Raw genomic sequence first — 26,540 nt, forward strand, 5'->3', positions numbered from 1 at the left:
TTCTATCATGTTTAACAGGATATTATCAAAATCAGTACAGAAGGTAAAAACTATAGATTATAAAAAGTCAGGAATTCATTGTTTCCTAAATTAAACAGATACAGAGACTCGGGAAATCAGGAGGTAAATCTCAGGAAGGAAGAAGCCCTTCTCTCTTGGCCATCTCATACAGGGCAATTGCCATTAGAGCCTTTGCATCAGCTGTGACGCGCCAAAGCTTTTTATAGGGAACTACATGCACTTTAATCAGCTCCCCATGCTCACGAAGGCCTGTTTCCTTTCCCTGCAGTGCTGTAATGACCTCTGGTTTGACATGCCCCTTATAAAGGAAAAGGCTAATTTCCTCGTCACATCCACCCTAACAGTGTGGAAAAGAAAATGGAGAGGAGGTAAATATAAAAAGATAAAATTGGAATAGAAAAAATAGAAAAGGGAAAATATCTGTCACTTGTTTGTTTAATTTTTTCAAGGGGGTGTGTGTGCACACGCACGTAGTTGTAACAAGTTAGCTCATAGTCTCAACCTTAGTTGTCCATGCTCAGTATTATAATATTAATGGATCATGGATTCATATAAAGATGCAGTCCGTTTAGGTTAAGTTGTGTACTGAGAAGTTGGCTAGCTGTAAATTGTAATAGTAATACTGAACTCTCTTTTCATTTTTCTGAAACTTTGAAGCATGGTTTGTCACCAGAAAAAAGGGTGGGGGGTGAGAGAAAATCAGAATAAAGGAACGCAATAATCAACATACTGGTGAAGGGAAAACCCTGCTTCCAGTTGATGGTTCCAGGAAGGCCGTCAGGTTAGCCATGTCTTCCAGGTTTAAATGTATACCAGTCTCCTCCTCTACCTGTCAGTCAATTGAACAGCATCATAAAATTAGAAAGATTAAATCTTTGGTACTTCAATTCAACAAAACATGCAAGAAAGTAAGTATCATTTGGCATTTTTTTAGTGTACATGACCAATAAGAAAATTTGGACAAGATTGAGGTAAAGAATCTGTTGAGATAGGCTAAATTACCCCTATCGGGTAATTTAGTCCTTTGGTTTTATTGTTTTTATCTTTTATTTTTATTTCCTTTTCTGTAATTTTTCCCCTTGACCAATCTCTATTTGGGATTCCTAGTTGTAATGGGAATTCCTAATAGGAATAGGCAAGGGGGGCATTCCTACTTTGATTAGGAATAAGTTGTATTCCTACTTTGAGTAGGAATAAGTTGTAATTCTGGATTATTATAAATAAAGGGGCTGGGTGATCAATTAAGACACTCAAGCATTCAGTTCTACAGGGCTTCTAACATGGTATCAGAGCAGAATCTGATCTAAGAAGCAGTTCTCAAGTTTTTTCTGGGTTTTTTTTCTCCCCCCTCCCACGGTTTCTGGTTTCTCCCTTTTCCACCACTCTCAGCTCCTCTCTTTCATTTAGGGCAGCACCTATGAGGTGATCTAATGCAGATTTAGATGCTGCCCTCGCATTCACCTCATTGAAGATTGCAGATTGTTGGTGTTGCCTACTGTCGATAGGTTCCCTCCACCATTGGAGATCGAGTTCTTCCCACAAAGCTGAAGATCGATTTCTGTTTTTTCTTGAGATTGGTTCCTGCTATCCTTGGCACACACCTCTTCCTGTTTGCAGACTGCAGTATTGAATCAAGCCAAGACAGATTCAGCTCTGCGATTTCTCTCCAAACAGCCTTTTTGCCCTAATTTTTTGATAAAATTAGGGCTTCTTATTTGCTGGTCAGAATCAGCTCCTTTTTGGAGGACTTCTTCCCCACTACTAGAGGATCACTCGATCTATCTTTCAGCCTATTCTGACGGCTGAAAGTGCTGCAACTTCAAGTCACTCGATTCAGTTTTTTTGAAGATCTGTGTTTTTCTAATTAGTGGCTCGATTTCTGCCTAGCTGAATTATGGGTGACTCAGAGATGACTACTGCTACTTCTGGAGGAGATGGTCAGATTAGGAATGACTTTCTTCCCTATACTGCTACCATTAAGCTTGATGGTACGAATTATTTGATTTGGGCCAGATCACTATCCTTGACCGTGGCTGGTAGGGGACTCACTGGGCATCTCACTGGCACCACCAAACAGCCTACTGAAGAAGGTGTTGCTCGTACTAAATGGGCTACCAACGATGCTATGGTGATGTCTTTTGTTTTGAATTCTATGACCACTGACCTCTCCAGTCAGTATCTGCTCCTTGACACTGCTACTCAGATATGGACTGTTGTCAAGGGAACTTATGGTCGTTCAGGTAGTGGTGCTCAGGTTTATGAAATCAGAAAGACACTCCAAAATACTACTCAGAAGGAGATGTCTGTCACTAAATACTATGCTGCCCTCAAGTGTTTATGGCAGCAATTGGATCACTATGCTCGGTTTCAACCTACTACTACTAATGACATTATTGCCTATCACTCTTATGTTGATCAGTTTCAGGTCTATGATTTCCTGGCTGGCCTTAATGATGTTTATGATCCAATTCGGGTGCAAGTTCTTGGTCGGGTTCCTTTCCCCACTTTAGAGGAGACATTTTCTTATGTTCACAGTGAAGAGACAAGAAGGGCTGCCATGATGATCACTCCCAAAGTTGAGAGATCAGCCTTACAGACTACTGGCTCCACCCCAAATACTTCTTCTGACAGTGTTGCTGCTACTGCTACTGCCAAAGAGCCTATGAAGTGTGATCATTGTCACAAACCATATCACACTAAGGCTCAGTGTTGGAAATTACATGGGAAGCCTGCTGATTTTGAGGCCAAACGTGGTCGTGCTAAGCCTAAAAATAAAGCCAATCACACTGAAAGTGTAGCTCCAACTCCCACTGCTGACATTGGTTTCTCCCAGGAAGAGCTCCAGGCTCTCCGACGTCTATTGAACACATCCGCTGCCTCTACCACATCTACTGCCAATTCAGGTTCCTTCTTCGCCCGTACAGGTATTTCTTTTGCTGGTCATTGTGCATTAGTAGTCTTCACTCCTTGGATCATAGACTCCGGTGCTACTGATCACATGACAGGTTCTTCCAGCCTCTTTAATACATATTCTCCTGCTTCTGGTAAAGATAGAGTCAAAATTGCTGATGGGTCCCTCTCCTCCATCTCAGGGAAAGGATCCATTGGTTGTTCTCCTTCTCTTACACTGTCATCTGTGTTGCATATTCCCAAGTTTACCACTAATCTTCTTTCCATTAGCAGTATCACCAAATCTCTGAATTGTAAAGTAACATTTTTTCCCACTCATTGTGTTTTTCAGGAACTGGACTAGGGGAAGACGATTGGATCGGGTAAAGTGCATGGCGGATTATACCTGCTTGATGGAGACCCTGCATCTACCCAGGCTTTACCTTCTAGGCTCTATCACCCGGCATCTTTCTCTTCTGAATTACACAAATGGCACTCTAGACTAGGTCATCCCCCTTTAGGTACTTTATCCACTTTATTTCCAACATTAGTTAAAGATTATAATAAGGAAGATTTCTTTTGTGAGCCTTGTGTCTTGGCTAAACAGACACGTTCAAATTATCCCATTTCTAATAAAAGATCTTCTTCCTTCTTTCATGTTGTTCATACTGATGTGTGGGGTCCTAGTAGAAAAGTTTCTCTTTCTGGTCATCGATGGTATGTAACCTTTATTGACTGTTATTCTAGGTTTACTTGGGTCTACCTTATGCACACACAAAATGAAGTGTTTTCATGTTTTCAGCATTTTCACCAGCTGGTTAAGACCCAATTTAATGCCACTCTTAAAATTTTAAGGAGTGACAATGGGACAGAGTATATGGAAGGTCAGTTCCAAAAATACTTTGCTGCCCATGGAATCCTCCATCAGACCAGCTGTGTTGATACTCCAGCCCAAAATGGGGTGGCTGAGAGGAAAAACCACCACCTCCACCTCTAGAGCTCTTCTGTTTGCTCGCAATGTCCCTTCCCTTTATTGGGGATGTTGTCCTTACTGCAGCCTATTTGATTAATTGGCTGCCCAGTCGGGTTCTTAATTCCAGACCCCCTGTTGAGCTATTACTTGGCTCTTCTTCCTTTATCGTTCCCCCTAGGGTCTTTGGCTGCGTTTGTTATGCCAGGGATACAAAGTCCCCTGGTAAACTTGAACCACGTAGTCTCCGCTGCATTTTCTTAAGTTACTCTGCTACACAGAAAGGGTACAAATGCTATTACCCTCCATCCCGCCGGACTTTGGTTAGCATGGATGTCGTGTTTCATAAAAATGTTTCCTATTATGTGTCCCCACCTCTTCAGGGGGAAAGTGTTAGTGAAGATGTGCTGACCATAGACTCTCCACCTCCACTCCAATCTATTTACAATGAGTCTGAACCAGTTCGGCCTGCTTCTAATACTTCCCCTGAGTCAGGGGGAGAGATCCCTATACAGGGGGAGACAATCTCTATTCAGGGGGAGCAAACTACCCCAGTCCAGACTCCTGTCCAGAGGACTATTAGTGAATTTCAGAGGAGGATTGATGACAGTTCTTGTGAAGACCTATGGAAGGAAACATAAGCAGGTTCAATCAACTGTTGCTCCAATACCCATCCAATTGCCGAACCCGGATCCAGAACCTGCCTCTCCACCTGGTAATGTTCCTTCTACTGAATTACCTATTGCTCTTCGCAAAGGTGTCAAGACTTGCACTCAGCATCCCATATCTCATGTTGTTTCTTATGACTCTCTTTCCCCATCCTTTCGTGCTTTTGTTTCCTCTCTTTTGTCTGTTCGTATTCCTAACAATTGGCAGGAAACTCTATCAGATGGAAAGTGGAAGGCAGCTATGATGGAAGAAATGGAGGCCTTGAAGAAAAATAACACATGGGAGCTTGTGGTTCTTCCACCTGGGAAGAAAACCGTTGGATGTAAATGGGTGTTTGTGGTGAAACAGAAGGTTGATGGCACTGTGGATAGGTATAAGGCATGACTCGTGACCAAGGGGTTCACTCAGACATATGGCATTGATTACCAAGAAACCTTTGCACCTGTTGCAAAGTTAAATACTGTTCGTGTGTTATTATCTTGTGCAGTCAACCTTGGATGGTATTTGCAGCAGCTAGATGTAAAAAATGTCTTCCTAAATGGAACACTGGATGAGGAGGTGTATATGGACATTCCACTAGGGTTCTCTTGTGACAAAAACCAAGGAAAAGTATGTAGGCTGAAGCGTGCACTATATGGGCTGAAGCAGTCACCACGAGCATGGTTTGGCCGGTTCCACAAGGCCATGATTTATGTGGGCTATAAGCAAAGTAATGCTGATCACACACTCTTTATAAAGAGGATTGGTGAAAAACTCACTGTTCTTATAGTTATAGTCTGCGTTGATGACATAGTGGTTACTGGCAATGATGGTGATGAGATCAGACGGTTGAAGACCTTCCTTGGACAAGAATTTGAGATTAAAGATCTAGGGAAACTACGATATTTTCTTGGGATTGAAGTGGCCAGATCTTCTAAAGGCATTTTTCTCTCCCTAAGGAAGTATGTCCTAGACTTATTGGCTGAAACCGGGTTGTTAGGCTGCCATCCTTCATATACTCCTATGGATCCTACTGTTCGGCTCAAGGAAAAAGAGGGTGAGCCTGTTGATAAAGGCCGGTACCAAAGACTTGTAGGGAAGCTGATCTATCTCTCACACACTCGTCCTGACATTGCTGTCGCCATGAGTACTGTGAGTCAGTTTATGCATGATCCCTACTCTTCTCATATGGCGGTTGTTCTTCGTATCTTGCACTATTTGAAGTCAGCTCCTGGAAAACGAATTCTTCTGTCTGCACATGGTCACCTACGGATAGAAGCATACACTGATGTTGATTGGGCTAGTTCTGCAGATCGCAAGTCTATTTCTGGGTATTGCTCCTTTGTAGGTGGAAATCTTGTCACATGGCGTAGCAAGAAGCAAAATGTAGTTGCTCGTTCTAGTGCCAAAGCTGAGTTTCAGGCTATGGCACAAGGTATTTGTGAGTTACTCTGGCTTAAAGGTTTGCTACAAGATCTTGGTGTTCCTATTCGTCTTCCTATGATGCTGTACTGCGACAATAAGGCTACAATCAGCATAGCACACAACCCAATACGACATGATCGTACCAAGCATGTTGAGGTGGATAGGCATTTCATCAAGGAGAAGTTAGAAGATGGGCTGATTTGTATTCCCTTTGTGACATCTGCTGATCAACTTGTTGATATCTTCACCAAGGGATTGTCTGGGAAATTGTTTCATCCCAATCTAGTCAAGTTGGGCATGATCGATATCTTTGCTCCAACTTGAGGGGGAGTGTTAAGATAGGCTAAATTACCCGATAGGGGTAATTTAGTCCTTTGGTTTTATTGTTTTTATCTTTTATTTTTATTTCCTATTCTGTAATTTTTCCCCTTGACCAATCTCTATTTGGGATTCCTAGTTGTAATGGGAATTCCTAATAGGAATAGGCAAGGGGGGCATTCCTATTTTGAGTCATTCCTACTTTGATTAGGAATAAGTTGTATTCCTACTTTGAGTAGGAATAAGTTGTAATTCTGGATTATTATAAATAAAGGGGCTGGGTGATCAATTAAGACACTCAAGCATTCAGTTCTACAGGGCTTCTAACAGAATCCAGCCATGAATTCATTTTGAAACCCTAGAGGCCCTCTCCCTCATCCCTCCTGCCTCTCTACAACTCCTTCCTCCCTGATCTGATCTGGGTCTTGATGAGAGGCCATGACTTGATTTGGGTCATGGTCTGATCCAGAGCTGTAGTTGGCCATTTGAAATGTGTTCAGCGAGGCTGTTATTCAGTGCTGCATAAACCTATTCTTGCTTCCTCGCAACCTGTTGAGAATGAAGAGCTGGCTCATCAGTTTGCACAAGCCACTACTGATCCAATTCATGAACCTGGAGAGAAAGGGACTGGAGATATCAGTAGGAGAACTTGTAAGGCCTGGAATTCTCTATTCTCTTCAGCTGTAGAGACTAAAGAAGGAATAAATCTCCATTTTGTCGAACCTTTATTGATCAATGGAGTACACACTGCCTCTATTTCAAAGGAGGTTTTCTCGGATGATATTGCAAATTTGAAAACCTCAATTGTAGGTCATTTCCTGGGACACCACCCTTTGTTCGAAACTGTTAAAATGGATTTATCTAAGGTGTGGAAAATTACTGTTTCTTTCTTCCGGATAATGATTTTTTCATTTAAATTCAGTCTTGACTCTTGAAGAGGAAATGTCAAAGCACTTGAGGGAGGACCCTGGCACATCCACAAGAAACTTTTAAATCTTCGTTCATGGAGTCCTCTTTCGTCTCTGCAGAAAATAAACCTCAGTTCAATACCAGTATGAGTTTGTCTCCCAAACCTTCCCCTTCCATCTTTGGTCTGCCAAGGCCCTAAGTATTATCAGCAGTACTATCGGGCACCCACTTTTCTTGGATCGAAGAACCAGAACCAGGGAGCAGTTGGCTTTTTCTGGATTATGTGTTGATCTTTCTGCCAATCATGGTCCCTATCAGTCCATCCCTATCTCACAGGAAGGTGAGGGTGTCTTCATGCAAGAGGTTCACTATGAAGCCTTAGGGGCAATCATCTGTGCCAATGTATAAAAAGACGTTTGAAATTCTTACAATTGCGAAGAGAGCTGGTGTCACACCCGCACCCCAGATATCCCTTATTCCCCGGGGCAATCTGGACCTTACCCAAAGGGTAATGCCTTATGGCTATGGTCAACACTGCTGACCTTAAGCTGGAAATACCATCAAAAGGAGCCCCTCAAAGTTTTGGAAGTGTGGGCCAAAGCCCCGTCATTTTCCTTGAAGTTTGGGCCATGACAGCAGCACCGGAGTCACAAACGGACTCACTCTTACTGAATCCGCTCGAGGATCCGCTCGTGCTGTCATCAGCATTTTTAGGTTATTTTCCTGTGGCACCCACAACCCCATGTCCCGGACACCCAAATGGAACCCTTGGGCCATATGGACCCCTACCCCTACCATGGATTGGTTGTTTGGACCATGAAGTGGGGCCCACAAGGCCAAACTCAAGTGGATAATGAGTTTTATACACCTTAGCCTAAACCAAACAAGACCTAAGGGCCAATAGGTCTAAGTGAGATTTGGACCCAACCCAAACAGACCCTAACCTATTAGATGGACCTAAGGGCCATCACTTGGGCCAAACATGGCCTAATGTCTAACCCAAAACCCATTTTAAAGCCTAAGGACCTAAACCACATTCTAAGACCCCTAACCAAACACACCCTAAGGTCCCTTCTACCCCCTTAAAGCTAAAAGAACCTCTTTTACTCTCTCATCTCTCCCCATCCCCAAAACCATGGAGGAGAAGAGACAAGAGAAGGAGAAGAAGGAGGAAGAAAGAGGGAAGAAGTAGAAGTGGAAGAGGGCTGAGAGGGGAAGGGAAGAAGATGGGAGCTATGCCAAAATGGCTGGCTGCCCCACATCTCCTCCTCTTGCTGACCGGACCAAGAAGGAAGAAGAAGGTGAAGGAGAAGAGATGGAAAGGAAGGGAGGAGAGCATGAAGGCTCACCTAGCCTTGGACTCCACCCCTCCATTGGAGGATCTCACCAAGGTACACCAAGGTAAGCTCCTAAAACTTGGTTCTCCCCCTTTTTCCCTTTGATTTTGGTACATTCCTTGAGCTTGGACTGACCTAGACTTCCATTGGGACTCAAAGTGGAGCTCGGTTCTTAGTTGGAGCTCTAATGGAGCTGACCTAGGTTTGGTTTTAACCCCTTGGTGCTGCAATTGCAGCCATGGCTGTGAAGCCTTTGTTTTGAAACTTGAAACCCAACCCTTGGACCCCAATTGAGACCAATCCTTGTGGATCTTGGATCCATGAGCTTAAGCCTAGGTTCTAGTGACCCTAGGAATGCTTAGACACCCCTCCCCTGTTCCTGAGATGCTAAGGAGCTCCAAGCTCCAAGCTGGAGCTTAAACTCCTTGAAATCTCGGAAGAGACTGCCGGCGGACGAACGACCGGATCCATCTATCGTGGTACCGCCCGTCAGTCCACCCAGCACAAACCCTGTGTGTTGGCCTGAGCGGACGAAGGCACGGATTCACTCTGTTTACCTCCGCCCGGGGCCTATTCCTCTCGGGTCTGTCTTAGGAAATCGAACGGATGCAAGGGCGGACCCAAGATGCACATCCGCCCGTGGATCCAGTCCCTTTTATGATTGCCCCAGGTGTCGAACGGATCAACGACAGGATTTAACTAAGAAGATCCGCTCGCTCTGTTTTTATTTTTTGGCCTGAACGGAGTCAGGGGCGGATTCACCTCTGCCTGAGACCGCCCGTGAGTCCGCTCATGCTGTCTTGGTTGAAACTTGGTTTTAACCATTGGGGCCTAACATGGGACCCTTCTATACCTATTTTAATGCTTTCTTTTGTATGTCTAGGTTGGTGCACCGGTGAGATTCATGTGAACCACGCCAGATGACACCCGATGCCCGGGGAGATTCATGCCAATCACGCCCGGTGACACCTATGCCTGGTGAATGGGTTCTGGGTGACTTTGTTGGGTTTGAATATTATATAATTGTTAATATTAAGCATGCTATGGTATATTTATAAGCATGGTGCGCATTGCATTTTATTCAATTGTGAACTGTTGAGAATGTGATAGTATGCTCACCAATGTATCGGGCTACGGTGCCGGGTGTGCCGGTACAGGAACCCCAATTTATTTAATTTATTTAAATTATGAAAACTATTGTATGTCATCCTGATCTGTATGTGCCGTGCCATGCTGGTACCCGGGTACTAGATGGAATGGGACGTTGATGCGCCCGGAATACCTCTCGGGACGATAGGACTCTGCATATAGTATATCTGTGGCTAGGATGCTTGTTCCCTTATGCTACAACCCTTGCCAACAGGAGTTTATGTGTTGGATAGTCTGAGCACCTGTGGTCTGTAGAGGTGGGAGAGGCCAGGGCAGGGGTAGTGATGGCTATCGAGGTTTGCCACTGGGTGATCATGATGGCTTTTACCGGCGCAGGTCCCTTCGTGATAATTGAGGTCTCACTGGGGCGATAGGATAAGTGACCCTCAGTGTTTCCCGAGTTATCACAGTAGCATATACTTGACCGATAGAATTGTGTGCTAGGTGGAAAATGAATCTAACATTAGCATGCATCATTCTGGTTGATATTGATTGTGTGATGTGTGCGCATTCCCCTTTGCTCCCTCACTAGCTAGTGTAGCTAACCCCGTTGTACAATCACTTTTTAGTTTATATGCAGATAACCTCTTGACGAGCACTGTTCGATGCGGATCCAGTGGAGTTGATGACTGTGACTTAGATGTAGATGTACACCCAAGCATTTGTGCCCTTGGAGCAATGGTTTATTATTATTTTATTTTCTGTATTCCTTCCACAACCATGTATAAACTGTATGTTTATTTACTAGGAGAGATTGAATGGTTACGAACATTGATATTGTATTATGTGTTATCATTAGAGAACCGATGCTCTATAATTTCACATATTTTAACTTAATTTCGCTTCCCCTAACTCTGTGATGGAACGATTTATTCCTTTCGGTAGGTTCCTTTCTGTCATTACAATGTGCTGACAGAGTGGATTGTGGCTCGAGACACTGCATCTGTGATCTTGGTAGGTGTTGGGATGATATGTGATTATCCCAGTCATACCCCTATGTGGCAAAATATCTTACATCGGGATAGGGGCGTGACAGAGTAGTATCAGAGCAATGATACTCTGCACCGACCACAGTCTAAACGTAACCACTTGATTTACTCTCCACAATTAGGTTCTAAATTAAAAATCTCAAGAACATAAATGATTGTGTGCAGACATAGGAAGAAGACTGATTGGAGTGAAAACAAGAATCAAGATGATAATAGACAACCTGGAACCTAGAGTTTGAAAACATAGGTTTTGAGATATAATTATGTACTTGCTTGGTTGAGTCTTAAATAGATACTGGGCTGTTATATATATGTTATAATTATGCTCAGTATTATATTAAATTAACCAACCAAAATAACCTACAATGACCTAAAAAGGGAATAAATTATATTTGTATATATATAAACGCTAAATACCACTATTCCAAAGGTTTTGATTTTCCTAGAGGCAACTAGTGTTCTTTGCCATTTGACGCCTGTGACTCTATTTTGCCTAACCCAGATTTTTAACCCAACCATGATTGTATCATTCCCTGTTTGGGCACGACTATGCCCTCTCCCAACCTAAAACACCAGATTTCACCTGTTCAACCTGAAATATCTGATGGCAATTACGCAAGATCCACATTCATCTATTGATTTTGAAGGTTTCCAAAGTTTTCCTAGATTGTTCACAAGGTCTGATCAAAAGAAAGGAAAAAGAGATGCAAGAAGCTGAAGGAAAGTAAAATGCAATAGTTCCACAAATTACCCCTCAGGGGCAAGAGACTGAAAGAGCTGATCTGATAGGGTGATTTCTGAAGATTTTAGAGGAAGATCGGAACTAGTCACTGGCACTGGCTTTACCACGGCCAAGGAAGAAATTGATGTCGTCTATTCCACGCCCCATATCCGACATACGCCAAGCCTGGGCATTTAGTTGCTTCCCAATCCTGTTGAAGCCATCTGCCACTCGCACACCCAGCCGCTTGATGGCCATTGATAAGTCATCACCTCCCCCTGTGATCTTTAAGGTACTTGCTGCAAGTGATTTGGGACCCCTGAGCTCAGAATCGGCCTCACTATCATCTTCGTCATCATCTTTGATCCCTTTTTCTTTAACGTGTTGCATCAATCCTCCTGCACTGTCATAAATAGGGTACAAATTCATCTCTCGCAGGGTGTCGAACCCGATAGGCTCCCTAGTGCTTGACTTCTTGGGTTCCTGATCAAGATCAACTTCGAAGCAGAGGAAAACCCATGTGAGTAATCGACCGTAGGGCAGTGCATGTTGTCGAGTGGGATCTATAACAGTGCGAACCATGTGCTTCATGATTATGTAAGGAAAACAAACAGGTTGGCCAGTATACAGGGAGTAAGCCAATACAGCAGACATCAGAGAAGGGCGTATGCTACTCGCTTTGGAGGGAACCAGGTTTGTTATGGCAATGAACATAAGGACCTGCTGGGAAGGAGGAAACTTGGAGAGATCCTTATTCTTCTTGTACCTGTTGTTTGTTAACACTTGGAACAACTCTTTGCTCTCTTTTGGACACAGGCTTTGGTCTGGGTGGCCATCCGAAGGATAGTAAACCTTTCTCCCTTCTGCCGAAACGTCAAGGATGATTCCCAATTCTTCAGTGGTAAAACTGATGGAGACCCCCTTTACTACTGTAGACAGTCTGAGATCGCCATCATCTCCCTCTGACAGTAGCAATTTTGAGTAGAATTCTCTAATCAGAGCAGGGTAGTAAAACTCGGGCAGGACTAGCATGTTGGACCATTCCAACTTCTCAAATCTAATCTCCACCTGATATGCCATCATTTCCTCAACGGTTATATCCCTTTCTACGAGGATTCTCCTATTAAACAGACGTCCCCAGGAATGTCCCTCTGCCCTTTCAGTGGTCAACTGAGACACCCGGTGGGTGATAGGAATGGCAGGCACTATAGCAGTGTCCCTCTTTCTTTTTGGAGCCATGAGTCACCTACACACGTGAGGCAACACCAAGTAGAATAGCAAGCAGGTAAGCCAAATTGGAATAGTGATGTACATGATTGGCAAATGAGTTCACAAAGGTGAAATGCCCCATTTGATGTGGAAATGACTTGGCTGGAAGACTATGCATGATGGAGAAATCAAAGGACGAGTGCGTATAAATGTGATATAAAATGATAATGTGAAATGGGAACGTGGAAACCATTGAAAATATGCTTGGATAAAGGAAAAGAGACAAGATTAGTAGGCAAATAAAGCTCCACATGTAGTCACTATTGTATAAATGTGAAGGATGAGACTAAGTGAGCAATAAGCATAAGTTGTGGAATGGAATACTCCAACATGAGACAAGAACCATTTGATGAGAAAAGAAAATGAACACCAAGGGTTGTGCAAGTAATCCCAAGAATATGGAATTCATTGGGAGTACATTAAGAGGAGGAACTATTGAGAAGAGAAGATACATTCTGCATCCGCCCGTTAGTCCGCTCTCCCTATCTTGCGAGGGGAACACGAACGGAACAAGAGCACTGAAACCGCTCGTGAGTCCGCTCGCTGTTCTTTTGGAGTTTTGACCCTACACTCTAGAGACCTTTGACCATCCCTTTGTATGATGATTTAATGTCTATACCCTAGGTTGGATACCCATTTTGCTTGGCCTATGCATGGTTACTTGCTTACCTTAGGTGCAAACCATGATGTCTGTATTCTTGGGCCTATGTCGGCCAGAGCAGCCGATAAGAATGACAAGCAATAGTGTATGTTGTGACTTCCCTCTTACCTACAAAAAAAAAAGGGTAGGAGAGTTACTTTGGAGATGAAGACCCTTAGATCCCGTGAATTGGTGGACTTAGACCTCATGAATAGGAAGCCTAACCCTGGGGGTAAATATTAGGTAAGGAAGTTTTGGGCTGGCTTGGACTGGTTCATCTGAAATGAGCGACAGAGGCCAGGTATAACTGGAGACCACTCATAACACCGTAAGTTAGTGACGACTCTATTTGTACTTTACTTGGTTCCTCCAAACCATGTTTAGACTCATAGAGGAAGTCCTACACCGTGAGTTGATCCTCCAAAGGACTTAGTAAACCATACTCGAGGACTTTTGTTCTTATGATCTGACCTAGATGACGGATATGTCCATAGGGATATGAATGTAATTCTTAAGTTTTGCTTACGAATGGGTGAGATATATATAGGTATATAGGTATGTCCCTTTAAGACCTTGGACTTGTGTGACTAGAGTGATTCTCTGGTACTACGAGTATGACCTTACCTAGGCTTTACTATGATCACTTAGTTAAGCTCTGACCCTTGGTCATGATGATCCCGGGTTAATAATAGATGAACTTAATAATGATTGGGTAGAATGATTAGCATGAGTTGACTTGGACCTACCATAGGAGGTTGTTTGGCTCTCGAAAGAGAACCATGACGGACTTTTCCTTATGTAATCACTGTGAGATGGGTTTAAAGACCTTGAGAGCTGGAACTGAAGGATGTAACAAGACCTTCTCCAACGACAGATATGAATGGAGTAATGGGTTACCAAATGCATTCCCTCCGTATTGGGAGTGAACAATAGGAGATTCTATCAATATTCCAAATCATTCTAAAGTTGGGTGAGGTAATGAGACAACCAGAAGTTAAAGCATTCAGAGTATGAACCCTATAATGAAGACTGGACAGGTTGAGTCCTGTAGCCCAAGTGTAACCAGAATTGTGAAATCAGAGTGGTATCACCCCTTTTGACCCACTGATATATTTTGACCACCGGCTCAAAAAAAATTAAAATTGAGTCTGGGTATTGTGGACCACACCCCTGTGGTAATATGACCATATAAGGAAATGAAGTATAGAACCTGACCTGCTATGTCAATTAGACACTACCTTACCTTGACCCGGCTCCAGCAGTGGGCATTTGGAGGTATTGTTGTTCAGCAATCCTTCGCCTTGAGACCCGGGTTGCCTCAAATTTCGAGGACGAAATTTTTAATAAGGTTGGGGGGATGTTACACCCGCACCCCAGATATCCCTTATTCCCCGGGGCAATCTAGACCTTACCCAAAGGGTAATGCCTTATGGCTATGGTCAACATTGCTGACCTTAAGCTGGAAATACCATCAAAAGGAGCCCCTTAAAGTTTTGGAAGTGTGGGCCAAAGCCCCATCATTTTCCTTGGAGTTTGGGCCATGACAGCAGCACTAGAGTCACGAACAGACTCACTCTTACTGAATCCGCTTGAGGATCCGCCCGTGCTGTCATCAGCATTTTTGGGTTATTTTCCTGTGGGACCCACACCCCCGTGTCCCGGACACCCTAATGGAAACCCTGGGCCATATGGACCCCTACCCTTACCATGGATTGGTTGTTTGGACCATGAAGTGAGGCCCACAAGGCCAAACTCAAGTGGATAATGAGTTTTATACACCCTAGCCTAAACCAAACAAGACCTAAAGGCCAATAGGTCTAAGTGAGGTTAGGACCCAACCCAAACAGACCCTAACCTATTAGATGGACCTAAGGGCCATGACTTGGGCCAAACATGGCCTAATATCTAACTCAAAACCCATTTTAAAGCCTAAGGACCTAAACCACATTCTAAGACCCCTAACCAAACATACCCTAAGGTCCCTTCTACCCCCTTAAAGCTAAAAGAACCTCTTTTACTCTCTCATCTCTCCCCCTCCCCAAAACCGTGGAGGAGAAGAGACAAGAGAAGGAGAAGGAGGAAGAAAGAGGGAAGAAGTAGGAGTGGAAGAGGGATGAGAGGGGAAGGGAAGAAGATGGGAGCTATGCCAAAATGGCTGGCTGCCCCACATCTCCTCCTCTTGCTGACCGGACCAAGAAGGAAGAAGAAGGTGAAGGAGAAGAGATGGAAAGGAAGGGAGGAGAGCATGAAGGCTCACCTAGCCTTGGACTCCACCCCTCCATTGGAGGACCTCACCAAGGTAAGCTCCTCAAACCTGGTTCTCCCCCTTTTTCCCTTTGATTTTGGTACATTCCTTGAGCTTGAACTGACCTAGAGTTCCATTGGGACTCAAGGTGGAGCTCGGTTCCTAGTTGGAGCTCTAATGGAGCGGACCTAGGTTTGGTTTTAACCCCTTGGTGCTGCAATTGCAGCTATGGCTGTGAAGCCTTGGTTTTGGAACTTTAAACCCAACCCTTGGACCCCAATTGAGAGCAATCCTTATGGATCTTGGATCCATGAGCTTAAGCCTAGGTTCTAGTGACCCTAGGAATGCTTAGACACCCCTCCCCTATTCCTGAGATGCTAAGGAGCTCCAAGCTCCAAGCTCCAAGCTAGAGCTGAAACTCCTTGAAATCTCGAAAAAGACTGCCAGCGGACGAACGACCGGATCCATCTATCGTGGTACCGCCCGTCAGTCCGCCCAGCAATCCTTTGGGTTGGGCTATGTATTCATTGGGCCTTTGATTCCATGTGTTTTATTTGTAATGGGCCACTTTAATGGGCCTAGAACATGGGCGCAATGTAGACATACGGGATTAGGCTTAGAAGTAGCTTATTTTCATTTCTAGTTCGAGTAGGAATAGTTAGTTATTAGTTGTTTTTTTTTTCAGCAAAATTGTAATAGCTTTTAAGTAATATTCATAGTAGGAGTTGGTTTTTCATATTTATAGTTTGATTAAGAGTTTATTTTTCAGTCTATATAAACAATGTAAGGCTCATAAAGTCATTCATGATTTGATTAATGATATTTTGAGATTGCCTTGTCGCAAGAGAGCTGTGTGATACAGTGGGTGAGATACCCTAGACCTGAGATAGGTTTCTTCTACCGCTATCTACCTGCTGTTTTGGGATGCTGCTCCACATCAGTACTTACGGGAAGATCTGGTACCTGATTTCAGCAAAGAACATTGTCCTTCAACTACCCAAACAATCCCCAATACCAGGTAATTAGTATTCTGAGTTTAATCTCAGTTTTATACCTCCTGTGTATGCTCTGTTTTTTATCTACTCTCAGCATATAGTTTATCTTCAATTAAACCCAAACCCTTGGGCTGTTTGCTGTGAAACTTTGGGAGCATAAAGCCCTACCTAGGACCCCTACTCGTCCACAGTTTGGGATACTTAGTGTTAATCCCTGCTTTTGTCTCATCCACCAAAACAATATCATCGGCGAAGAGCATATACCATGGTACCTCGTCTTGGATGTTCTTGATTAATTCATCCATGATAAGCGCTGTCATAGGTTTTCTCCAGATCAATAAAGAACATATGGAGATCCTTCTTGCCAGCTCTACATCTTTCCATGAGCCTCCTCAGTAGGTAGATAGCTTATGTCGTGGATCTACTTGGCATAAAACCAAATTGATTCTTCGAGATGTCTCTCTTCTCAGAGGGGCTTCAATAACCTTCTCCCAAAGTTTCAAAGTATGATTCATTAGTTTTATGCTTCTATAGTTATTGCAGCTCTGGATATTACCCTTATTTTTGTACATCTTTCCATGAGCCTCCTCAGTAGGTAGATAGCTTATGTCTTGGATCTACCTGGCATAAAACCAAATTGATTCTTCGAGATATGCCTCTCTTTTCAGACGGGCTTCAATAACCTTCTCCCAAAGTTTCAAAGTATGACTCATTAATTTTATGCTTCTATAGTTATTGCAGCTCTGGATATCACTCTTATTTTTGTAGACCGGAATTACAATGCTTCGCCCCCAATCATCTAGCATTTTCCTTGCGATCATAATCTTGTTAAATAACTTGTTTAAACAATATACCCCACAAACTCCTAGGGCCTTCCATACTTCAATTGGGATCTCATCCGAGCCTGGTGTTTTGCCTACTTTCATCTTTCTTAACTTGGGATCCTATATGGGGGGGTTTTAAAGTTGTTCCAACCTACCCCCCATCAGCAGCTTTGAACATGTTTTGGTTGTTACTTGGTGGGGCCAGTTTGCTAAAAAAAATCTTCTAGAAGATTTTGATTTATTTTAGCTTCTATTTTGGGGCCAATTTGTATTTTTATGTTAGCTTCTTAGCGGTTAGTCAATAGCTTATTGGATTTACTATTTTTGGTTCTCTTTTTTTATGTAGTATACATTAGGGGTGCAAGTTTAGCCCTGTCGGCCCGAACCCGCCCTAAGCCAGAACAGGGTCTAGGCTGAGATATTTGGCCTTGAGTCAAGGTCGGGTCGGGTCACGGTTGAGGCCTCGGGCTAAGCCTGGCCCAGCCCGGTCCGACCCTGTTTTAAGTTATACTATAAAATATATATTGATATAATATATATATTATAAACTTTAAACGTCACCCACATTTTGTTATATAATTATTATATATGAAAACAATAAGTGATATAATACATTTTATGACTATTATTTTACGTAAAATTGATCATTTTCTCCCTGGCCCATTCCAGCCCATGCATTTCCTTCCCCCTCCCCATGATCAGGGTCAGCCCGGCCCGACACTGTGGGCAGGTTAGGGTTGGATTTTTCTGGCCCTGAGTTAGGGTCGGATCAGGTAGGGCCGGGCCTGGGCCCAGGTAAGGGGACTTAGGGTTGGGTTAGGGTTCTATTAAGCCCAGCCCAACCCGACCCTGTTGCAGCCCTCATACATTCTTTCTAGAAGAGTTACTAATTTCTTGTTTGTCAAGTCTCTCTTACACATGGAGAGATACTAAATATGTATTCATGCTTCAAATTTTATAAATACAAGCAAGGGGAACCATGCCCCACAATTTTCGGGATTAAACATCGTGTGTTGTCTCATGAGATGCAAGCTACTGTGGTGATTCAGCAGCAAACCCAAGATGGTGAAGCCTCCCTACGGGCCTTGGTGGTGAAACCAGGTCATATCCCCTTTCTTTTCTTCAACATATTCTCAGTTTCAGCAAGCTATACAAGGGACTGTGTGGGTGACTACCAAGGTATTCTGAAACTCTAACTCTGTGGGTTGGATTCTACCATTATTACTCCCATTCCTGTTGACTTAGTTCAGTTATTACTCAGTCCATATTCTGCTAGCACTATTTCTCAGTTTCAGTCCATGCAACAGTAGTTTCTGTCCACTTGTGATCTCAGACTTCCATTAAAGATTCTAGCCAATCCAGCTGTTAGTTCAAGCCTAATTTTTGATATATTGTTCCTCCTTATTGTGACTACACTTGTCCAGAATTGCAGGTTCATCAGGACAGGAACTTGGGAGTAATCCTTGTTTTTAGAAACTTACTAATTTATGTCCACCATTGTTACTCACCATCTAACCATTGGTTTCCTATGATATTTTAGCCACAAGTACAGTAGGTCTAGGCCAACCTTTGACCAGTTTTTCAGCCTCATCGGTTGGCTGGTTCTTTATTTATTGACCTTCTCTATTTCTGCCCTATTGTTCTCTAAATCTGGTTCACTGCAATTCTGTCCTATGAGTTAGTTTCCCGAACCTGTCCTTATAGGTTAGTGTAACGCATCAATTGGTATCAGAGCTCATGGCCAGCAGTGATGTACAACCCTTACCCCACCCCCATGTTCAAGAATCATTAAGTCAAATCACCGATATGCTTAGACAACTCACCCATCGTGTAACTGTTATAGAACAAAGAAATTTTTACCCTATGGCTGGAATTTCTGCACCACCAAGAGCCAATGAAGAAGCACAGGACTACTCCAACGCCAACAATAGAACAAGGTTTTTGGGAAGAGGACCTCAAAGAACCTTCACACCACCCCATTCCTTTGAGGAGCATGTTCGTGCCTACTTTGAGAGAAGTCCGCCTAACCGTTGTCGATGACTCTCACAAAGTACACTTGGAGTTAAAGGAGTACAGCGGCAAGCACGACCTACAAGTATTCTATAATTGGCTTTCGTGTTTAGATGACTACTTTGATTGATAGGATTTAATAGAGCCAAGGAAGCTGAAGCTAGCATGGACCAAGCTAGTGGGACCGGCCCGAGAATGGTGGTACAATTATGAAAAAAAATTACAGCAACGAGGGACAAACCCCTACCACATGGCTCGAGATGGAGTTGAAAAGCAAGTATCTTCCTTCCACCATCAAGGCACAACTAAACGACTAGCTGTCTAGCTCAACTCACTACGACAAGGAGCACTATTGGTGGTAGACTACATGCAACAGTTTGACGCCCTTGTCTTGTGTACCAGAGTTGACGAAGAGGATGAGCAACTGATGTCCCACTTCAAATTGGGATTGAGACCGGGAATTCGGAAGGAGAACGGAGTGGTGGACATTTATGACCTTCAGGATTGCTTTCAGAAAACCTTACTAGTAGAGGAATTCCTATAGCCTCCTATGAGACAATTTGGCTTTCAAGCCAGGGAAGATAGCAAAAGGTCTACAATCAATGTTGTCTCGGATGGGCCTATAGGTTGTGCTCCTACCATTACTAGTTGTAATTTGGGTATAGTCATAGGTGTACTCTGCCTTAGGGTATACTTGTAATTTTGTCCTTTTCTCCTTTATTATAAATAGAACTTGGTTGTGATCCCTAAGGACACAAGTCATTTTTACCCAATCATTTTCATTATGGTATCAGAGCAGGAATCAATCTTGGGATCCCCGCCCTAGTACCCATGCCATCGCCGCCACTATGAAGAACCACAGCAGCGCTGACTCCTTTCCCTCTCCCGACTTCTTTTTTCTCTCTCGCGACTCCCACAACATTACCGCCTCCACTGCCTGTTTCCTCCTTCGCAACTTACATTCTCACCTCCATTAAACCACCGCCACTCCTTTTCTTCCTTCTTGCAACTCCTACACACCACTGCTAGCCCTCCGCCTCTCTTTCTCCCTCTTACGGCTTACCTTTTCTCTTCTCTTTATCTACCGCAACTCTCCTCCTCTACCGCCAGCCTTCCGCCTTCCTTTTTCTTCCTCTAAAACTCTACTCACTCTGTAGAGGGTCTTCCCTATGATCTAACCCTCGGTGGTTCCTTTTTTCCACTGAGGGTCTCTGTTCTTTGATCAGTCCTCTTGTTATGCTCTAAACCAGCAATTTCTTTTTCTGCTGGTGGTTTTTCTCTGAGATGCTCCTTTGCTTCAGCCGCTTTTTCAACTTTACCATGCTGTAGCGAGCAGTTGGGATTACCCTATGATCAGCAATCATGTCTAGCAAAAGTACCACATCCATTACCACTGAAGGTGTGAGTCGCAACACTAATAGCAAGTTCCCATCGTTCCCTGTTAGCTCCATCAAATTGGATGGCAGCAACTATTTGATGTGGTCATACTCTTGGTTCTTCTCTATTGCTGCCCGTGGCTTTACCGGATACCTTACGGGATAGACACTTATTTATGCCAAATATCATTTAAATAAATGTTTTTATATACTTAAGATATTATTCATAAATAAGCAAATACCCCTTATTTGAATCCAATAAAAATAGTTAAAAAATCAAATTCTAAAAGGATAAAAAGTCAACCCCTAGTTCAAGAACAAAAACTGGATTTTTCGACGATAGGTGCAATTTTTCAACTTTTAAATAATGGAGTTTTTCTCAAATCTAAAAATTCCATAAATCTTAATATGATAAAACATTGCTAAAACCAAAAGAGCGGTAAAATATTCATTTGTTTTGATGTCTAAAAATTTATTTCCATTCAGAGCAATTTTAAACAACATTCGCGTACACCAAATTAAGTTTGATTGGAATATAATTCCTTCAATATAAAACAGATTTAAGTAATCTTGGATTTGTTGGAAAGCTTTCCACCAAAGCTTTCAAACAAATCCAAGATTGGTTAAATCTGATTTATTTTGAGTGCTCTACATGAAGCTAATGCATGGATTGGGTTCAAAATGTCAAAAATAGGCAGCACAACAAGAATCAGGGCAAAAACAACTTCTGGGCCTTGAAACCAAGGTTTAGAGTTGGCTTGGAGAAAGTACCTCGGTCGAAACCTGAGAAATCCCAATATCTAGCTAGTCGAAACCAGTGTCGGCACCGAGTTCTTGAACCTTGTATAGAACACAGTACACGTGCATGCACTGAATCAAGTTTTGGGTCACAGAGACGAAACCACGTTGCAAGATTCAAATCAGGCAGCTGAGATAAAGGCATGCTAAGGCGCGGATCAATTGATGGAATAGATGTTGCGAGCTTCACCATTGGTTGCGCGCCGTCGTTACTATACGACGCAGACCACAGTATCATCTCGACAATATCGTGTGACACACACATAGACGCCTATCAGGACAGATTCCATTTCGAGAGTTGTCGTTGGTTGTGCTGTTTCATCGTAGTTGCAAGGTAGAAAAGATTCCCATCTGAAGATCTCCGTTGAAGCACCGCTTTTGAGAATCCGATCCAACGGCCAAGGCTTGTACCACCTTCGAATTCAATTGGTACTTCACGTACGTACCGTGCACATCTCCGAGATGCGATTTTCGTGACCCTGGTGATCCCTGCTTCTGCTTGACAGAACTTAGACAATCTAATGGTTCATATGCGACCCACGCATCTGAAGGAAGATCGGTCGGATCTAGCTTAAGACACCGTTCCGTAGCGTGCGGTTTGTCACGAGAATTCATCTGAAACATTTGAACCCTTCCCTAGATCAAAATGACGATATACAATCAATTAGGGTTTCTAGGCTCGTTTTAAGGATTTTTTTTTTGCCCCAATTTTTTGTAGTATTCTCATATTTTGAGCCAGTATGTAGAGAAACTGAAAAAGGGGAGAAAAAGTTGGAAGCAAACCCTCTTCATGCTGAAGGAGGTGTTTTGATTGATATGATTGCTACTTTGATGGTTTAAGCATGTTTGAGGTGTCATGTACGCAACAAGCTAGTAGTCATTTGTGGCATTACATAGGTTGATGTAATCCACGTCCACAAATCCCTATTTTTGGTTGTTCTTGGTTATGTTTATTGTTGAGAAACCTGGACCATTGATGTAATGGGGGATTTGATTTTAAATTTAAAAATTGTAAACCTATCAAGTTGGGGTCGTAGCCCTAGTCTGTGTAGGTGCATAGGTTGAAGCAAGGACTATATTTCCTGGACTGTTGTAGCAGTCAAAAACTGAGAAGCGTATTAGGCTATATACGAAGAACATCTAGAGCATTTCTCTGTGGACGTAGGCATCTTGGCCGAAACACGTATATTTGGTGTAGTGTTTCTATTTTATTTTTCTCTTGCATATTGGAGTGTGTGATTTGCAGAGTGGGTGCGCATTTTCTGGTAGACCTGACCACTTAGTGGTTGCAAGGTGGAAGCACATATGAACAATGTGTGGGATTGGTAAACTTGGGATTGCCCCAGCCAATCAGTATTTGCTAGAAGATATCACTATTAGTGTGGTGGTTAACAGGGTGAAGTTCGGAAAAGTTTTTGTAGACACTGATTCACCCCTCTTAGGGTCAACCTGGGAATATCAAAGGATAAACACAAAAAAGAATAATTTTGGTAACAAACAGTAGCATGACAATTAGATAGGTATAACTAGTATTAGCCAAGGTGAATCTGTCAGAGGGAGTTTAACCTCACGAACTGCTGTGCCAACAAAATCACCCTTATCATCATCCAACATTCCAGCTGGCAATTCTAGAATAAGCCTCCCAACTGGAACCCTGGCCTGCAAGCACATTGTGTTTTATTAGTGAATTAACAACAATTATGTCAAAGCATCATTTATCACCCCTCAAGATACAAGCCACTACCTGCTCTGTCAGTACAGCATAAGTTTCACCCTCTGAATCCAAAAGGATTAGCACAGCAACAGCTGGTCCTCGTGAGAATACGATACTTGGAACCTAAACATTTTTTAATTGATATGCTTAAAAATGGAAAATTAGTCAACAAACGTGAAGATTGGGCTTAAATATGTCCAAAAAAGGGATGCCGAAACAAATAGAAGAACTATATAGACGTACAACTTGTATAGATCTAAAATTGAATATTATTTTTTACATACAGGGTGTTCCTACATTCACTGTCAATTTTTTCTGAAGTAGTTAATTCTTGTCGACTCTGTTCAGTCTTTCCATTCTAGCTTCAGCAGTACATTTCATTAAATCATAAGCACCTTTGTTTTTCTCAGTACTTAACCCAAGTTATTGTTAGCCTTCCCAGGTCCTTTTAAGGCCTCAAATTACACCGTTCCCACAGGTGCAGCCACTGATATTCATATAACATGACAGGACCATCTTAGTAGATTCTCCTTCATCTTGTTGGCTACTTGAGCTACCCTACCCATCAGTACATAATACCTCTGGGCCTAAATCCCAGATGCAACCACTTGGGGCAACTGGTGTTGAATGCTTTAGTGGGCCAGCTTATGAGATGGCTTTCGGGTGAATGACAACCTTTCTTTTTGGCAGCTGTATGCCAAAAATTTAGGGCTTAAATGACTCTCTATCAGAAGATCTTGGCATTTCTTCTGCGACTTAATGTAGACCATGTTTTCTTTCTGTGAAGTCTTCTATACTAGCCTTGTAAAGTACAGTAGGCCTTTAACCATCAATAAAATCTTTTTGAATTATCCAAAAAGGAAGAAAAGAAGGATCTTTAAGATCTGATAGCCAGACCAAGACATAAGAACAGAGACTGTAATATTCAGCCATCTCAATCCTAAATTGGATACCATCTGGTTATAAGGCCTTCCCAATCTTCATTTCACATGCCTTTATAATTTCCGATCCAACTTTGGTGACAACAGGAGTAGCCTAATTTGGGAAGATGAAATTACATCTGAATTGAAATTTCATTTGTAAAGAGAACATCCAGGTTCACCCAAACTGAGAAGACTGTTTTGCTTTTCTATTAATATGTGCAGCTATTTTTTTGGCATTATTAATAAAAACCTATTTATTTTTCTTACAAAAAAATAAAATCGCAGTTACCTCTGGATATGCATTCTTTTATTTTATTTCAAAACTTCCTGTTTTGTCAATGATTGGTAATTTTCAAAAGCTTGCAAGTGTGCATAAAATTCTAATTTTAAGTTATTCATTATTTTATTATCTCCAACATCACCATTGTGCAAGCTATATTTTTATTGTCATGCTAGGATATATCTTTGGGGGTGAAATGAAAATTGTACTTAAGAAAAATAAATTTAGCATGTGTTACATTAAATACGGAGAATGTTTTAAGGGTTATTAGAGATAAGATGCACCAAATGCAACCACCAAATAAAGGAAAAAAATAAAACAGGTACTCCATGTTTGTTCTGATGATCAAAACTAGAAGAGGTGGGGCAGAACAGAGCTCTTGGACCTATGTTCCAGTATCACGGATTGTTAACACTTGATATAGATGTAATGGACGAGAAAAGTTTCAACCAGCACATTTCTTAAGAACCAAAGCATTCTTCTAAAGGACAAAACAACTTGATTACCAAAACTAATTTATAAAAGACACAACCAACTTAATTCCATAAAGCTGAATTCTTTTGATTGAGATAGCAATCAAATACCTTTTTCCCAGTTTCCATGTCAATAACATCTGCTTTGAATTTTAGAAAACCAACACGTTTTCCAAACATATCTACTCCCTGGTGTCCATAGAAATATGTTAGTTAGAATTGGGAAGTGGGAATGTTTCATTGTAGAAGAGAACTATCATTTACATTTCATTGGGCTTTCCTTTCCAGGAAAAGGGATCAATGATCACGAAAGACATTGGTGGAAAGAGTATGTACGTACTTGTGCATCTAGATCATAAGATACAATGATAAAGTAGCAAATCACACTATCAAATATGCCTAAAGAGATGGGAACTAAGTGCGTGTGCATGTGCGTAAGAGGCAGAGAAAGACAGGGAGCACTCGCACACAATACAAAAGTTGCATTTAGTAGTAGAAAAAAAAAAAAAGAAAGCAAGAAAGAAAAAAGGTCTCCATCTTCTATATTTCCAATACATCCAAAGAATATCATAATTTATATCATCCACGAAAAATAAAATAATGAAATAAAAAGTAAAATGAAAGCCAAAGAGTACGTATTCAGAGAACACTCTCCACCTCTTTTATGGGAAGGGGAAAAATATGACTTCAAGAACTGATGTCTAGAAAAACATTACCTGAATAAGTACACGTTTCAAAGACATATTTCCTTGAGCTAAAATACCAGTTTCACTTTGCATGTTTTTCAACCATTGCTTGAACAAAGAGGATTCAATAGCATCCCTGCAACACAAAATCAAGGATAACTCAATATAACAGAAATTTAGGGTTTATTTTATTTTATTTTTCTTTTGGTGGATCATTCTGCAAGTGGAATGCAGGCGATATTTATTGTTCATCTCGTTAATCCATTCTGATTAACCGAAATTTGCTCCTTCGTCATAATGCTTTGTTTCGAACCATTTGCTGAGTAAACACTACATTTTTTGGCACGGAAAACTGACGGGTTCAGGAGAACAGAAACAAGTAAACAAATGGCCTGCCTGTCATTACTCGATGAAAACCGCATTGCCCAACACATAGGCTAATCAAAGAATTTATAATAGACTAATAGGATTGAACGTTGAAGGTCCAGATACTAGAAATGCTAGTGTGAAGAAGAAATTAAGCAACTTTGCAACCGCAAATCCAAATGAAACTAATGGCCACACAGTTCTACAAACTGTTAATCAGAGGAAAAGCGAATAACCTGAATTCATTTTGGGAGATCCCAGGCTCTGCAATGATCTGGAGAGGTTCTTCTATTCCTCCTTGTGCTGGCACGGCCAGGCCGATTGTGTGACTGAGAGGCGAGTGTTCCGCCACTGACATTTTTGTGCATATCCTAATTCTTCTCCTATGCAACAGAGACGATAATGAGTAGCGAATCTTCTGAGATGATGGATAGAGGGCACAGGGAAACCAAGGAGAGGAAGAGACACTCGTACGACTCGTACCATGAAAAAGCTTAAACGCCATCATACCTTCAAGTCGTACACTGCCATGCCAAGACTTTCTCTGGAATAAAATAACTAAAGT

General features: G+C 42.2%; 1 protein-coding gene across 2 annotated transcripts; it reads right to left on the minus strand.

Moving 5' to 3' along the window:
* On the minus strand, positions 1 to 26,493 carry LOC122651267 (nudix hydrolase 14, chloroplastic). 2 transcript variants are annotated; one of them, XM_043844589.1, is made up of 7 exons: positions 26,212 to 26,493; positions 25,640 to 25,745; positions 25,035 to 25,112; positions 23,278 to 23,370; positions 23,100 to 23,192; positions 752 to 850; positions 1 to 358 (listed from the first exon to the last, which is right to left on the minus strand). In XM_043844589.1, exons 1-7 carry the CDS (start codon positions 26,481 to 26,483, stop codon positions 131 to 133), a joined length of 969 nt encoding a protein of 322 aa, XP_043700524.1. In that variant the 5' UTR covers positions 26,484 to 26,493; the 3' UTR covers positions 1 to 130. The 2 variants fall into 2 exon arrangements, with proteins under 2 accessions (XP_043700524.1, XP_043700532.1); XM_043844597.1 differs by lacking the exons at positions 23,100 to 23,192; positions 23,278 to 23,370.
* Between the last annotated feature and the right edge of the window lie 47 nt (positions 26,494 to 26,540).

The sequence above is a fragment of the Telopea speciosissima genome, chromosome 1 (genome assembly GCF_018873765.1).
Source record: "Telopea speciosissima isolate NSW1024214 ecotype Mountain lineage chromosome 1, Tspe_v1, whole genome shotgun sequence".
Classification (NCBI taxonomy): Eukaryota; Viridiplantae; Streptophyta; class Magnoliopsida; order Proteales; family Proteaceae; genus Telopea; species Telopea speciosissima.